Source organism: Lampetra fluviatilis, chromosome 5, assembly GCF_964198595.1.
Source record: "Lampetra fluviatilis chromosome 5, kcLamFluv1.1, whole genome shotgun sequence".
In the NCBI taxonomy this organism is placed as follows: domain Eukaryota; kingdom Metazoa; phylum Chordata; class Hyperoartia; order Petromyzontiformes; family Petromyzontidae; genus Lampetra; species Lampetra fluviatilis.
This window is the reverse complement of record NC_136279.1, coordinates 8,000,306-8,016,001: the sequence shown is the minus strand read 5'-3', so window position 1 is coordinate 8,016,001 and position 15,696 is coordinate 8,000,306. Positions and strand designations below refer to the sequence as shown.

Below are 15,696 nucleotides of genomic sequence, written 5' to 3'. Positions count from 1 at the left end.
TGTCGGATTATCCCAGTAGCACAAGTAGCTACATATGTAGCTACGGGCCCCGCACTTTCAAGGGCCCCGCGTTAAATGCGTTCAAGCTATCAATTCCGGTTCAGTGATTCTGCACTTGCTCTATTACTATAGTACTCTACTGCCTTCGACTTTTACGAACGACTGGGTGTTTAAGGTTAGCGATTTATCATATTATCTGGCTGAATAGCAAATGCAAAAATACAATGACTTTACTATACAAGTGACAAACTTGTGTTTCATATTTACGTGTGTTTTTTTTATTTAGGGCTCCTTTATAATATATGCTACAGGCCCCGCACTGGCTTAATGCGGCACTGGGTGACACCCCCCCCCCCCCCCGCATCGACCCCCGCCCCTCGACCCCCTCCCCCACTGCAGATCGCAAACATTTATATTTACCAGCGTTAATACGTTACATGTTTTAATGTTATCGTGATTAATGTAGGGGCCCCTATCTTTTAAAACGCTTGACATTTCGCGACTGGGAATGTTCTAGATCCGCCTCACCACCACCACCACCACGGGATCTTGGTCCACAAATCCTCGGCGCGTTCGTCAATAACACTGCGCGCGCGCGCGAGTGGCCTCAAGACAAAGATCCCCCGTATAGCCTGAACAGGCTGTCGGGGCAAGTGCTGTTAGCGAGCACTCTATGAAGGCCGGCACGGCGCACGTGGGGTGGGTGGTCAGCACCACGCCGGCCTTAAGAGGAAACATAGCACGCGATGTTTCGGGCAATGGCCCTTCTTCATGGCACAATGTGCTGAGTGTTGTTGTTGTTGTTTGTACTTGCGCGCCACTGCCAAGATCCGGGCACAAATCAATTTGAAGACATCCCGAACACGGCCACCCGGTTCGCACCCTCGGTACGACGCGCGTGGGTGTGATTGCGTTCACCAGTATCCATTCGTGTGCACGTGCGCACGCCTTTGTCTCCCTCGCGGAGAAGTTTACACCACCGCAACCAGCTTCTTACATTTGAGCCTCCCCTAGGTCGACTCGGCCTCAAATGAGCACCTGGTGCGATGCGTAAAAACGATCGCCTAAGGCAGGATTCCTCAAACTTTTTAAACAGGGGGCCAGTTCACTGTCTCTCAGACCGTTGGAGGTCCGGACTATAGTTTAAAAAAACTATGAACAAATTCCTATGCACACTGCATATATCTTATTTTGAAGTGAAGAAACAAAACGGGAACAAATACAATATTTAAAATGAAGAACAAGTAAAGTTAAATCAACAAACTTGCCAGTATTTCAATGGGAACTATGGGCCTGCTTTTGGCTAATGAGATGGTCAATGTCCGGTTCCATATTTGTCACTGCTAGTCGTAACAAGTGATGCAAGTGTGCATCCGTTAGTCTAGATCTGGTTGGAGATTTCAAATGTTTCATTCTGGAAAAAGTTTGTTCACAGACATAAGCGCTGCCAAAGATGGTTGCCATTTTGAGTGCATGGTTCCTGAGATGAGGATATGTCTCAGAGGGGAGAAATGCATAGAAATTATGAAGGCTGCTTGACTTGAATGCGTCTTTCAGAGAGTCACAATTCTGCAGTTCAGCCAGTTCTATTTGGTAAATTGTATCCACATTTTCAATGTCAATAGAAAATGGGTTACGGAAAAGCTGTATGTCCTGTTCATGGAGATGAAGCTCTTTAAATCTAAATTGGAACTCCTTTTGCAATTTTTCCAGTGAATCCACACATGTTTTGTTTGGGAATGCAACCAATGGTTTTTCCGCTAACAGATTTTGAGTTGTGGGGAGATGGCAGAAGTTTTCCTCCTTCACTTGTTTGATGAGGAGGCCTAATTTTACTTCAAATGCTTTGACATGTGATTGCATATCACAGATGAGCTTCCCCTTTCCTTGAAGTTGCACATTGAAACTGTTGAGTAGCTCTGTTACATTTGTCAGAAAGGCAAGGTGCCATTTCCATTCTGCATCATTGAGCTCTGGTACTTCTTTGTTTTTTGAAAACAGAAAAGCTGTAATCTGTGGAAGTAAGTCATAGAAACGTTTCAAAACTCTCCCTCGACTCAGCCAACGGACGTCTGTGTGGTACAGAACATCTTCATAGTCAACATTTAGCTCAGACAGAAATTCCTGAAATTGTCTGTGGTTTAGTGCATGAGCTCTAATGAGTTAACAGAGTCCCACTTCAGTGATTTACTACACAGCGCTTGTTGGTGGATGAGGCAGTGTATGGCTATTGGACGAGAATGGTTATGTTTGTCCATCTCTAGGTTAATGCGAGCAATTACTCCTTTCTTAGACCCCACCATGCTAGGAGCACCATCAGTTGTCACACTGGCTAGTTTAGCCCAGTTCAGCTCCAAACCATTCACAGTTTGGCAAACCTTTGCATAGATATCCTCTCCTGTAGTTGTTCCTTTGATGCTTTGCAGTGCAGCAAGCTCTTCTGTGACTTTTAAATAGTCATTCGTCCCACGAATACAAATTAGAAGTTGTGCAGAATCACGAACATCATTGCTTTCGTCGAGTGCCAAGGAAAAATAGGAAAGTTTTTTTGTGGAGTTTTGCAAATGCTGATGGAAATTGTCTCCCATTTCTTCAATCCTCCGTGTAATTGTAGGTCCTGAAAGACTCACTGTACTAAATAAATCGGCCTTCTCTGGACACATCTCTTTGGCAACAGAAAGAAGGCATTCTTTAACAAATTCTCCCTCAACGAATGGTCTGCCAGTGCACGCTATTAGCTTGGCAACTTGAAAACTTGCTCGCAGTGATGAAATATTTAGCTGCTTCTGCTTCACAAAAGTATTTTGCTGAGTTGTTAATGTATTTTTCAGTTTTAATATTTTATCTTTTCTCACTTCTCCGACCAAACAATCATATTTATCTTTATGTTGACTTTCATAGTGTCGACGTAAATTGTATTCTTTGAACACAGACACTATATTCTGGCATATCAGACACACAGCTCTTTCCTTGTACTGCATGAAAAAGTAATCATAAGTCCACTGTTTTTTGAATATCCTACACTCCGAGTAAATTTTTCTCTTTCTTGACATCATTGTGTCAAAATTGCTATTAGTAAAATACCAATATATATACAGCGCTACAAAAACAATATACAGTACCAGCAATAACTTTGCCCACACAGAGACATACAGACTGCACTGCCCATCAATGCAGTCTGATTGGGGGAACTCCGCTTTTACCCCAGGCTCACACTGGTGCGGGTGCCATTAAAAAGTTAATTACACCTGCAGTTTTGTTCACAGATCGCAGCCCAATGAGTGCTCACCAGCGCAGCCCAATGAGTGCTCACAAGCGCAGCCCAATTAGTGACCATGGGCCGGATAAATGCCCTCGGTGGGCCGCATGTGGCCCGCGGGCCATAGTTTGAGGACCCCTGGCCTAAGGGGAGACCAACACGGCCGGGGGGCGTGATACGAGTCGGCCACCTCATCCCAGGTTCGTGTTCCGTGCCGGCCTTCACAAGTTGCTCCTCGCGAACAGCACTTGGGCCCCCAACAGCCTGCTACATGCTACGCACTACTGGTACAGGTGGTGCTGTGGTGGTGTTGGTGGATTTTTAGTTTCGCCTTTGTCTCACCACCCCCCGCCGCCTCGCCAGGTACGTGAGCGTGGCCTACCTGGGCGTGCGGAGCCGCGGGGAGGCCCCGTGCCGTCGCCGCCTGCGCTGGGCGCTGCTGTACGCGAGCGCGGACGCCAGCATGCTGCGCCTGCTGCTCGCGTTCCTGCAGAGCGCGCCGCAGCTCGTGCTGCAGCTGTGCGTCATGGTGCAGCGCAGCCGCGCCACCCTCGTGCCCGGTGAGTCGTCCATGTCGTCGGCGTCTCGCGACCGCCCTCCGTGAGCGGCGGTGCGCTGAGCGGGGAGGTGAGTGGGGAGGTGAGCGGGGAGGTGAGCCGTGGTGCGGTGAGCGGGGAGTTGAGTGAGATTGGTGAGCGGTCGTGCGGTGAGCGGGGAGTTGAGTGGGGAGGTGGTGCGGTGAGCGGGGAGTTGAGTGGGATTGGTGAGCGGTAGTGCGGTGAGCGGGGAGTTGGTTCGGTGAGTGGGGAAGTGAGCGGTCGTGCGGTGAGGTGGGAAGGTGAGTGTGGAGGTGGGTGCGGTGAGTGGGAAGGTGGGGAGGTGAGTTGAGGTGAGTGGTGGTGAGGTGAGTGAAAGACGATGTGAGGTGAGGATTGTTGTGGTGCCTCTGGTGGTGCTGGTGGTGGGATTGTTGTGGTGCCTCTGGTGGTGCTGGTGGTGGTGGTGGGATTGTTGTGGTGCCTCTGGTGGTGGTGGTGGTGGTGGGATTGTTGTGGTGTCTCTGGTGGAGACGGACGCCTCCTGTACTAAAAGCGTGGCGCTCGCTGGCTGCGTCGGGGCTCTGAGACGTTCCACGGGTGGCTGGGTGGTGGGGGGGGGGGGGCTCGCTGCTAGCCGGGGGCCCTCCCTTCAAATTGGCCGCTCGAGTGAAATCATTCCAATTCACACGTCCGCGCTATAATTACCACCGACGCGCCAGCCCGCACGCTCCCTGCACCCCACTCATCCAGACGCACCGCTACAGTCCGCCAGGGCCGTCCATATGTGTATGGGGGGGGGGGTGGACAGTCGTTGTGTATGGGGGGGGGGACTCGTTGTGTATGGGGGGGTGGACACTCGTGTATGATTGACCACCACACTAAGGCGAAGGTGGGGACAGCCAATTTCAAAGGGCCGCAATGCATTGTGGTGGTGGTGGTGAACACGTGACGGCGGTGAGTCCTCCATCGACAACGTCACGAAGCAGTCCTCCAAGAGCTGCACGCGGCTCACAGGTTTGGACTTCTATGGTAAACTGTACTTGCATGGTAAATTGGTAAATTGGACTTGTATGGTGAACTGTACTTCCATGGTAAATTGCTAAATTGGACTTCCATGGTGAACTGTACTTGCATGGTAACTTGGACTTCCATACTGAACTGGACTTCCACGGTGAACTGAGCATCCGTGGTGAACTGGACTCCCCTGTTGATCCCGCGCCCCCCAACCTTCCGACCCCCGCCCCTCCCCCGGCGCCACAGGGGTGTGCGTGTGCTCCTCGCTGGCCTCGCTCGCGTGGAGCGTCGCCGCCTACCACAAGACGCTGCGCGACTCCCGCGACGACAAGCGCCCGCTGGGCTACCGCGCCGCCGCCGCCGTCGCGCTCTGGCACCTGCTGACGGCGGCGTCGCGCGCCCTCGCCTTCGCGCTCTTCGCGTCCGTGTTCCAGCTCTACTTCGGCGTGTTCCTCGTCCTCCACTGGTGCCTCGTCACCTTCTGGGTGGTGCACGCCGGCACCGAGTTCTGCGCCTCCAAGTGGGAGGAGATCCTCTGCGACCTCGTCGCCGGCGTCGCCGGCACCTTCTGCTGGGTCAGCGTCAAGGGTGGCCCGTCGCGCTGCCGCCTGGCCGCGTTTCACGCGCTCGCGCTCGCCGAGAACGCCGCGCTCGCGCTGCTCTGGTGGTTCTACCGCGACCGGCGGCTCACCGACGCCTACGCCGCGCCGGCGCTCGCCATCGTCTTCGGCTCCTTCGCCGCGGGCCTCGGCTTCATGCTCGCCTACTACGGCTGCCTCCACCCGAGCCGGCCGTGCGCCGCCGGGCGCGCCGGTGACGCTGGCGAGAAGGGGAAGTGCGCCGCCGCGGCAGGCGACGACGGCGGCGTCGGGGAACCCGCGCGCGCCGACTGCTGCTTATGCTGCTGCAACGGCGGCGGCAGTGCCGGGGCGCGGACGGGGTCGTCCGCTTCGCCGGCGCCGGCGAACGGCTCGGCCGTGGGGGCGCCCAACCCCCGCGCCGCGCCGCAGACTCCCCAGTCCAACGCGTCGGCCCGAGCCGGCACGGGCGCCACCACGACGCCCGTGCTGACGCGGGCGGGCGGTGCCCCGCCCGCCGTCGGCCCCGCCGGTCCGGCCGGCGGGGCGGCGGGGCCGACGATGACGGCGTCGGGCCCTGCGCCGGAGCAGACGCTGCTGGTGCTGCTGGACACGTGCGGCAGCGCCGGCCCCATCTTCCAGGTGCGCGCCGCGTCTCGCCCGCCCTCCGCCTACTGGCCGGTGCTGCACGGCGCGAGCGGCGTCGGCGTCGGCATGGGCGCCGGCGGCGGCGTCAGCGTCAGCGGCGTCGGCGGCAGCGGGAGCCCCCACACGCCCTCGCGCCGGGCCGGGCACGGCGGGGGCCGCGGGCCCTCCCGGAGCGGCCCGGTGATCCGAATCGACATGCCGCGGCGGCGCTACCCAGCGTGGGACGCGCACGTCGTGGACCGCCGGCTGCGGCGCAGCATCCGCGTGCTGGAGAGGGCCACGCCGGGCGTGGTGGCCGTGCGCTACCAGGGCGACGCCGCGGCCTACGAGCTGGCCGAGTACGAGACCACGGTGTGACCGCGGCTCGCCGAGCACAGGGGCGGGCGGGCGAGGCCAGACCGGGGAGGGAGCGGAGGGGCAGTTTTGGGGTGTGCAGCGCGGGAGCCAATCGGGCGCGAGTACTCGCCACATCCTTGCCCGTCAGTCCTTAAGCGACGAGCCCAACCGGCCCCCGAGCACCGTAGCTTGAGGAGCTCAATCCCCATCTCACTCGACGGCGAGCTGCCAATACAGCACGAGGCCTCTCACTAATTCCAAAACGCTAACCGCACTTAATCCAATCGAACTGCAGCACCTAAATCCTGACCGGCGAGTACAAACCAGCCGCAAGTACTCGCCGTAGCCCTAACGAATAAACCAAAAAAAAAATAGCACGAGCCATACCCCAAGCCGACCCAAGCAGCTCACAATCCACCCGTGCGAGCCCCTCCCCATGACCCTGGCAGCAGCGCGAGCCCCAACACCTGCGGTACTGAACTTTGAGGGCCCTTCTCATTTTATTTTTAATTGTTCCGAGTTCACTTTGCTGTTGCCAGCGCTGTGAGTGGTCTGTGACGAAGAATGGTGGTCAGAACGGGGGGGGGGGGAAGGGCAAGAGGGAACGACCTCCCGAATCTCAGTGGCTTGAGTTCGCCTTGGCCCGTGCTCCCATGAGTGCTGGATGGTGCTTACACGTTTCCCCCCCCCACCTCCTTTTGTTGACTTCACACAAAGTGGAACATTCGAGCACGTCTCCCTGCTTCAAAGAGCAACGCGGCCGTGCTCGCCTCCATTTGGCGGCTCTGAGCCAGTGGTAACAATTCCACGTTTCTATGGCAGGGACAAGTCTACGCGTGGAACTACTGCTGTTTGGGTGCTCCGCAATGAGTGGTACCCGTTTTATGATCCCTGGGATGAATGATGATGATGATGGGTTTGAATATACCCAAGACCAGGATGTGGACTTGTGCGGTTTCGTTTGCGAGTCGTGTGCTCTGATGCTTTGACATGACACAACACGGCCTGGCTCGGTTTCGCCTTACGGATTTAGCGACTGTTGGGGCGAGTGCTGTTAGCGAGCGTCTGTTTAGGGCCAGTACGGCACCCGACCCTCCTGCGAGTGGCTGGTGGTCTGGCTGCAACCACACAGTAGGTACTGCTGACACCACACACACACACACACCACCATACACACCACACACATCACACCACCACACATCACACGCACATCACATACCACACATCACACACCACACATCACACGCACATCACATACCACACACATCACACCACCACACATCACACACCACACACATCACACACATCACACCACAACATAAATCACACACCACACACATTACACCACCGCACACACCACACACATACCACACATCACACACCACCATACACACCACACACATCACACCACCACACATCACACGCACATCACATACCACACATCACACACCACCATACACACCACACACATCACACCACCACACATCACACGCACATCACATACCACACATCACACACCACACATCACACGCACATCACATACCACACATCACACACCACACACATCACACACATCACACCACAACATAAATCACACACCACACACACACATCACACACCACACACATTACACCACCGCACACACCACACACATCACACACATCACACACCACAAACACTACACACACCACACACATCACACACCACAAACACTACACACACCACACACATCACACACACAACCAGCCACTTTCACTTTACCAATGTTGATGTCCATTCCCCATCATCAATTACTCATTTTAGGCTGAATCAACCTATAGTGGGGTAGGTCCGAGCCAGCTTCAAATGCCAATTGCGCACTGGGGGGTGATTGTGTGTGTGTGTCATTACCGGGAATCGAACCCGGTGGTTTTAGGACTGGTGGTGAATTGTGCTCAGAAAGTATCGGAAACTAATTCCTACCCAGCCCCCTCCCTCGGTGTTCTTCATTGCAAGGCCACTGGGCCACTGGCGGCCCCTGGTGGCCTTTAGTGCGGCCCCCGACAGGACACGGACAGACGTGACAACGCTCCCTGCCCTTGCTGGCGGTGTGGTGGTGGCCCTCACTCTGACGATGTCTTATCGGCGAAAGTGGCCCCCTTCTGATGATTGTAGTGAAGAACACTGCCCGACCCTCTTCTGATGCACACCCAGCCCATCTGTCGGCGAGCGAGTTACCAATCAGCTGTTCGGTGCACGTAAATGCTGTTTAATTGGATCAAAACAATGTTCGGGGAAATGTATTTAATGGATAAAAGATTATACCTCTTTTAAAAAATGTAACTTACAACTCAATAGCGAGACGAACATTTGCATATCCCTAATTGTTTTTTTGGTTTCGTTTGTCATTTTAAATGATTACGCGTTGAAAATGCGTCGAGCGAGGACGCGGATAATTTACCGTAATGTGTTTCTCGTAAAGCGGAATCATTTCCACCCCACCCCCACCCCTTCTCGTACTTACTAATTTCGACGACTCTCTCAGGCCTTCTCTGCTTTAATGGAAAACTGCAGGGGCGTGCGGAGGCCTCGTCTCGCCGTCACGACTTGCGTCACAAGCGGTAAAGGTCACGTGGTTTCCGTTCGGGGGGGGGCGGGGGGAGGACACGTTCACGTGGGCGACGATGCCTCGATTCGTTGACGGACGCCGAACGCTGCGATCACGACGCCGCGCTTGGATTCCGCGCGTACGAGATATCATTTGGGATGCACGAAAGGCTACGCGAGTGCGTTTACCTGTCTGGTTATTGGCACGACGACGACGCCGCCACACGAGACGCATGATACTGACGAGCCGGTACAAAGCGAGACACACCGTACGAACGAGACGGGACAAGCCGTGCGGGCGATACGACGAGGCAGTGCGAGCGACACAGTGGAAATGAGATGGACGCTACAAATCGGACAGATGACATGGTATGAACAATACAATGAAACGAGACAATACCAATGAGACATACAATACAAAAGGGACGAAATGGTACAAACGCGATAAACAATATATAACAGGTCCTACAATCGAATTGTCGATGCCGAATCATGACAACTCGACGAATCGCAGAGCTGATTGAATTCATTGCACGCCAACTCTCAACTCGCTCTCTCCATCCAACCGGACACCCAGTGGCTTGAGCACATTGAGGGATGTTGTTAAAGGACGTTGAGGCTGACACCAGATGGAACAACACCCACCGTGGCACACATTGCCAATCCCTCTGTCCTGAAGCTCGCATCCACGCGCCACGCTGGGACAAGCAACTCGCTGCTTGATGCGATCGGTTGAGGGCCGGCCAAAGTCTTTACGGCTCAATTGTTTTCGTGGCACAAGCCAACTGAAGTTGACCCGCCCGAGTCGTCGGCCCGAGTTGGCCGAAATTTCTCCCCGGGGAAAACCCGAGTTGCTCGAGATCACCAAGTGCTGACTGTGAGGCCTTCACGGACACGCTTCTGGGCAAAACCGCCCACGTGCCGTGCCAGGCGCGCGGGACCGCGAGGTCTGAGAAGTTGCTACGTTCACGCCATAAATGTAGGCCCTCATTGATGTCGTCGACGGAACGCCGCTCTCCCCCCCCCCCCGCATCCACCGTTCCCCACCCAGTTTTCAGTGGTAAAATCACCAAGGCGTTGTTGTTGTTGGTGGTGGTAGAAATATGCGTTTAGAGCAGTGGTTCTTAACTTAGGGTGCACGCACCCCCTGGGAGTAGTGCGAGGTTCTCCTTTCTGGGGGTGCGATACATGGCCAGATTTTTGTTGTTAGAAGGTAAATCGTCGAAACACAAATTAAGCACGGTTACGTTAAGTAGAACTTACTTTACTCTTTGGTTCTTCCGGTCAAGTCAGGTAGGTGTAAAATAAATTCAATCACGACGTTTCGGGCGCAACACAAGCGTCCGTCATCAGGTGGGACAACCACAGCAAGAAACAATTGCTGAAGTGGGCAAAAGGGCTGCCGTGACAAGAGGCTATATAGTGTTGCGTCCGAAACGTCGTGATTACATTTATTTAATTTATTTAATTTTATACCCACGTGACATTACCGAAAGAAGAAAAGAGTATGGATCCCTGCAGTCACGAAAACTTCGAATCTAGATAGAACTTACTTTGTCTCATCAAACCCCTATGTATTTATTAAGATTGTATTTTTTTTCGATTGAGAGCCAAAGGGGTGAAAGTCTGCAGTAAAGGTTAAAAACCACTGCTTTAGAGACTGTGGCTGCTATCAATGTCCACGTGATAAGCCACTTGGTTGACCTATCATTCGTGGCCTGGTCGCTTCTGAAAAACTGCTAATAGCCCAGTGGGATTTAGCTGGTAAAATACAAACTTAAAAAATAGTTTAGTTTCAAGCTGCATTTTCTGCTCATTTCATTTACGATAACTTTTGGTGGAGAAAAAAACGTAACTGTGTTTTTTTAAACGTGTTAAATAGTAGCGCCTTGCCTGTTTAATTGCGAATATGAGCGCACAGCACCTCTGTGGATGTGCGAATGGTTCCTCGAACCTGCGGAAAAATCGTGGAGATTTGCGACTCCTGCCAGGCATTGGTGGAAATTTTCACTTTGCTGTTCGTTTTCCGCCAATGGAGAAGCGCGGCGCGGGGTTTGCTTCGGGCTGGGTGGGCGATGTGGGTTCGCGGACGTGTGGAGAGGTGCTCGGTGCAGAGAGGTCACTGAGATCTGAGACGTAGGTAGGGGTGGAGATTCATCGCCGACTGGGCTCACCACCACAATTCTCACCCCTCCAACCTACCACCACTCTCACCACTCACCCACTACCACTCACCACTCCCCCGACCACCATTCTCACCACTCTCACCACTCCCCACCGCTCTCTCCACTCTCACCACTCCCACCCACCATCACTCTCACCACTCCCCACCACTTTCACCACTCCCCACCACTCTCACCACTCCCCACCTCCACCATTACCACCACCACCTCCATCTCACTACTCTAATCCACTATCACTCCCCGCCACCACTCTCACCACTCCCCACCACCACCATTCTCACCACTTCAATCCACCACCACATTCACCACTCACCACCGCCATTATCGCCAGCACCATGACCACCATCCCCTCGTGTGCTGTGCCGGGCTTCATAAAGTGCTCCGATAACAGCCCTTGCCACAAAAGTTTGTTTAAAAGGCTATACGGGGGATCTTTATCTTTGCGCTCTATAACGTGCGCGGTAGGGAGATTTCGTTATTTTTCTTTTTACATTTTCAGCAACTAAACGCATCGGAAAGCGGTAACGAGTTACTGAATTCAGAAACCGATAACAATTTTTTTTTTGGGGGTGGGGAATAATTTTCTATTCTTTACGAAGCGACGTCTACTCGGGAGTCCGAGAGAGCCACCCACTGTCCACACGTTGGTGACAGGCCCTCTCATTGATTTTGCCCCGATAAAATATGATGGCGGGACCGCGTTTTATATTTCAGCGCACGTGTGTGTGTGTGTACGTGGAGTCTTGTAAGACACCCGAACGCGACGATCGATGAACCCACAGACAGACAGACAAAGATTCCCCGTATAGCATGTGGCAGACTGCTGGGGCAAGTGCCGTTAGCCAGCACCTGTGTGAACTGTGCAGCCGCCACGAGTGGGTGGGTGGGTTAGTGGGTGGGTTAGTGGGTGGGTGGGTGGGTTAGTGGGTGGGTGGGTGGGTTAGTGGGTGGGTGGGTTAGTGGGTGGGTGGGTGGGTTAGTGGGTGGGTGGGTTAGTGGGTGGGTGGGTTAGTGGGTGGGTGGGTGTATTAGTGGGTGGGTGGGTGGGTTAGTGGGTTGGTGGCCAGCACCACGAGCCTGCCGCCGCCACCTTTTAGTCTTCCCCAGTGGCGATGTTCACACACACCGCACCAGGTACTCATTTGAGGCTGAGTCGACCTAGGGGAGGGCCCAGGACCGGTTCACATAATCGTCACTGGGTGTTGTCCGTGAGCTGGAATCGAACTCGGGTCGCCGGGTTGGTCGCGCAGTGCGCTAACCGCAGCGCCACCGCTCGCCCCGCGTTTTATATTTCAGCTCACGTGTGTACGTGGGGTCTTGTATACCAATGAGAGCGAGGAACCCGCGGAGAGACGCGCACATTGAGAGAGACGCACGGAGAGACTCAGACGCACTGACAGACAGGCACGCGCGCACACGGACACACGGAGACACACCTCCAGTTAGACAGACCCTACGACAGACAGAGACCCACAGGCTAACTGACTGAATAATCCGGAGTGTGTTCGTGTGTGTGTTTGCACGGATGTTTGGGCACCTAGTCTCACACACACCGCACCAGGTACACACCGCACCAGGTACTCATTTGAGGCTGAGTCGACCTAGGGGAGGGCCAGGACCGTGGCGGGTTGGCGGCTGTTGCTGCACGCGTATAAGTGAGCGGTGGCACAGCGGTTAGCGCACTGCTACAAACCCCGAGATCTGGGTTTGGTTCCTGGACACGGTTCCCGATCAGCGGTTACCATCAGCGGCGAGTGATACATGAACAGTGGTCAGCACTGGGGAGACAAAGGCGGTCACGCGTGATGCTGGCCACAATGCTCACCCCATTGGTGCTCGCTCACAGGGCTTGTCCCACCAGCCTTGGTAGGCTATGTAGGGCATCTTTGTCTCTGTATGTATGTCCCCTCGTGTGCTGTGCCGGCCTGCATAGGTGCTCGATCGCAGCACTTGCCCCTACAGTCTGTTACAGGCTATACGGGGGATCTTTGTCTTTGTATGCGTGCGAGAACTGTCATGCATATTTGCAAGTGGCACATGCTGTCTGAACCTGTGACGAGCCTCTTCAAGGTCGACTCGGCCTCAAATGAGCACCTGACTGGCGGTGTAGAAAAAAAAAACAAAGTCAGCACTTGGGAGAGACAAAGACGGCCGGGTGTGCTTGTCGCTAGCCCACACCAAGGCATCTCGTGCGCCGTGCAGACATCACTTGTCCCCACGCCACCCGCCCCCACTGCAGTCGAGAGGCTACACGGGGGGGAGGGGGGGTCAGAGAGTCGCTTTGGGGCCGTCCATAAATGACGTCACGCACCTAGGAAGCGGGGGTCAGACATTTGTGACGAGGGGGGTGGGTTTGAGAAATGTGACGTCACATGAAAATGCGCAACTTTAAATAAATATAGACAATACGTTCTAGTTAATTAAATAGACTTTTTAATAAATGCTTTCTCCTACAACATCAGAGTGCGTCGCCACAGCAAATACGCACTACAATGACGATAGTTTAAAGCGATTTGAAGCATGTTTTATTTTGGGGGGGGGGGGGGACAGAGCTTTGTGACGTCATTTGAGGGGGGGTCTGACTTTTTGTGACGCCGTGTGACGAGGGGGGGGGGTCAAAAATCGTCCAAAATCGCGTGACGTCATTTATGGACGGCCCCTTTGAGTAATTCGCGTGAACTATTCAACGTCGAATTTCAATTTAAAGCTTTCGTAGAAGGGAATTAATAAAATAATAAAAAGAAAACATAATAAAATACAATTCTCACGACGTTTCGGACGCTGTCTTTCCGACAGCCCTGTTCTTCACCTGAGGACGGCTGCTTGCGTTGTGGCCGAAACGTCGTGAGAATTTTATTTATTATGTTTTATTATTTTATAATTTCCCTTCTACGTGACGACTTTACCGAAAGAACCAAGAAGATATTCAACGTCGCTAAATGATGCCAAAAGCGAAGAATTCAAAGACGGAGCCAACGACTCAAATGTTTTCGCTTTGTGTGGCCCATGAAGTTCCACGCGCGATCCCGTGTGTGTGCCTGTGTGTGTGTACATGCAATAAGTGCTCGCTAACAGCATTTGCCCCCGGCGGTGTGTTCAGGCTATAGGTGTGTGTGTGTGTTGGGGGGGGGTGTATCTTTGTGTACATACAACCGCGTGCGTTGCATTTACGGCTGAGCGTATGCGTCACTGAAGACGGTGATCCGAGTTCAGCTCCCAGCCACGGCTGCGATCAAAGGACAAAGTTCGATGTGAGAATCTTGTCTCGGGATATCTCCCCAGTAGGTCGGCTCGGCCTCGAATGATTTATCTGGCGGCGGGGTGTGTGAACAGCATCAGCGCCGCGTGATACAAAGGCGGTCGTGTGTTTCTGGCCACCCACTCCCTCTGTGCGCCGTACCGGCCTTAATAGGTGCTCGCTAACAGCACTCGCCTCGACAGTCTCAATGACTATAGGGGGCATCTTTATCTTTGTGTGTGTGTGTACAGTATATATATAATGTAGTGAATGTATATATTGTAGTGAATCTTTGGAAGGTGCAAATGTTAAATCACAAATTAAATGCGGGTTCAACAACACCTTCAGCGATTACCGATTTCCTGTACATGATTTTCTTCTACAAGTAATTTAACGTAATATCATGTTGGGGGTTTCTTTTAAAATGTAATGGGATTACTTTGTGGTACGTACTCTTTTGTTTTAATTGACGGACACGAACTCGGTTTTTTGCCGTAGGGTAGTGGAATGAGGCTAAGCGATTATGAATCGATTATTATCGATTTTTTTTTACATCACGATACGCGAATGAAATCGTTGTGGGGGTTTGTTTTTCTTGTTCGAATTGGTGCGCGTTGTACGCTACGGGGGCTCGTGTGAACACCCGCAGCCACGGGAGGCAATACCATTCACCGCGATGTTAGAGTTTATAATCAATTCTTGAATCGAATCGTTCGTTGGCTCAAAACGCAACACATTCGTCAATAACACCGCGGCCTTACAACAAAATAATAATGAATAGGCTGTCACCCTTCTTCATAGAACCATTGGCTGCTGCTGCTGTTTTGTTTCCCATTAACGCAGGCTGCCGACTCCACAATGCAATTTTCTATTCTATTCTGTTGTTGTTTGTGTAATCATTTCAAAGTGTTTATTTAATGCCACACGTAATGCACAAACACAGACAAATAATTATCAATCGGCACGTGCTACGTAGCCTGTAATGCGGTCACGCAATGGGAAGTGAGTGACAGAAGAGGGGGGGGGCTACTCACGTCTGCTTCGTGTCGGCTGATTGCAATAATGCCGTGTTGCTCTTCACACATCCGTGCTGTCACTCAACTAAACTAAACCATAAACTCGGCTGCGTAATATTTTGCCAGATAAGCTCTACTGTTATAGCTCATTTGCCAGAAGCGACCTGGCCACAAATAATGGCCCAGCGAAGTGGCGGCTTACCATGTGGGAATTTATAGTAGCCAGATAAATCTAAACGCGTGGTGACGTTTATTCTAAATGTGGAGGGGAGAGAGGGGGGGAAACCGGAGGACCCGGA

General features: G+C 53.1%; 1 protein-coding gene across 1 annotated transcript in view; it reads left to right on the top strand.

The window, feature by feature from the left end:
• The window catches only part of LOC144932497 (XK-related protein 6-like), a 58,137-nt gene extending 46,124 nt beyond the window's left edge, over nucleotides 1–12,013 (top strand). The window contains exons 2-3 of the mRNA XM_078856641.1: nucleotides 3,623–3,819; nucleotides 5,059–12,013. Of these exons, the coding sequence (XP_078712767.1) occupies nucleotides 3,623–3,819; nucleotides 5,059–6,395 (1,534 nt within the window). The 3' untranslated portion in view covers nucleotides 6,396–12,013. The remainder of the gene's footprint in view (nucleotides 1–3,622; nucleotides 3,820–5,058) is intronic.
• Nucleotides 12,014–15,696: the final 3,683 nt, after the last annotated feature.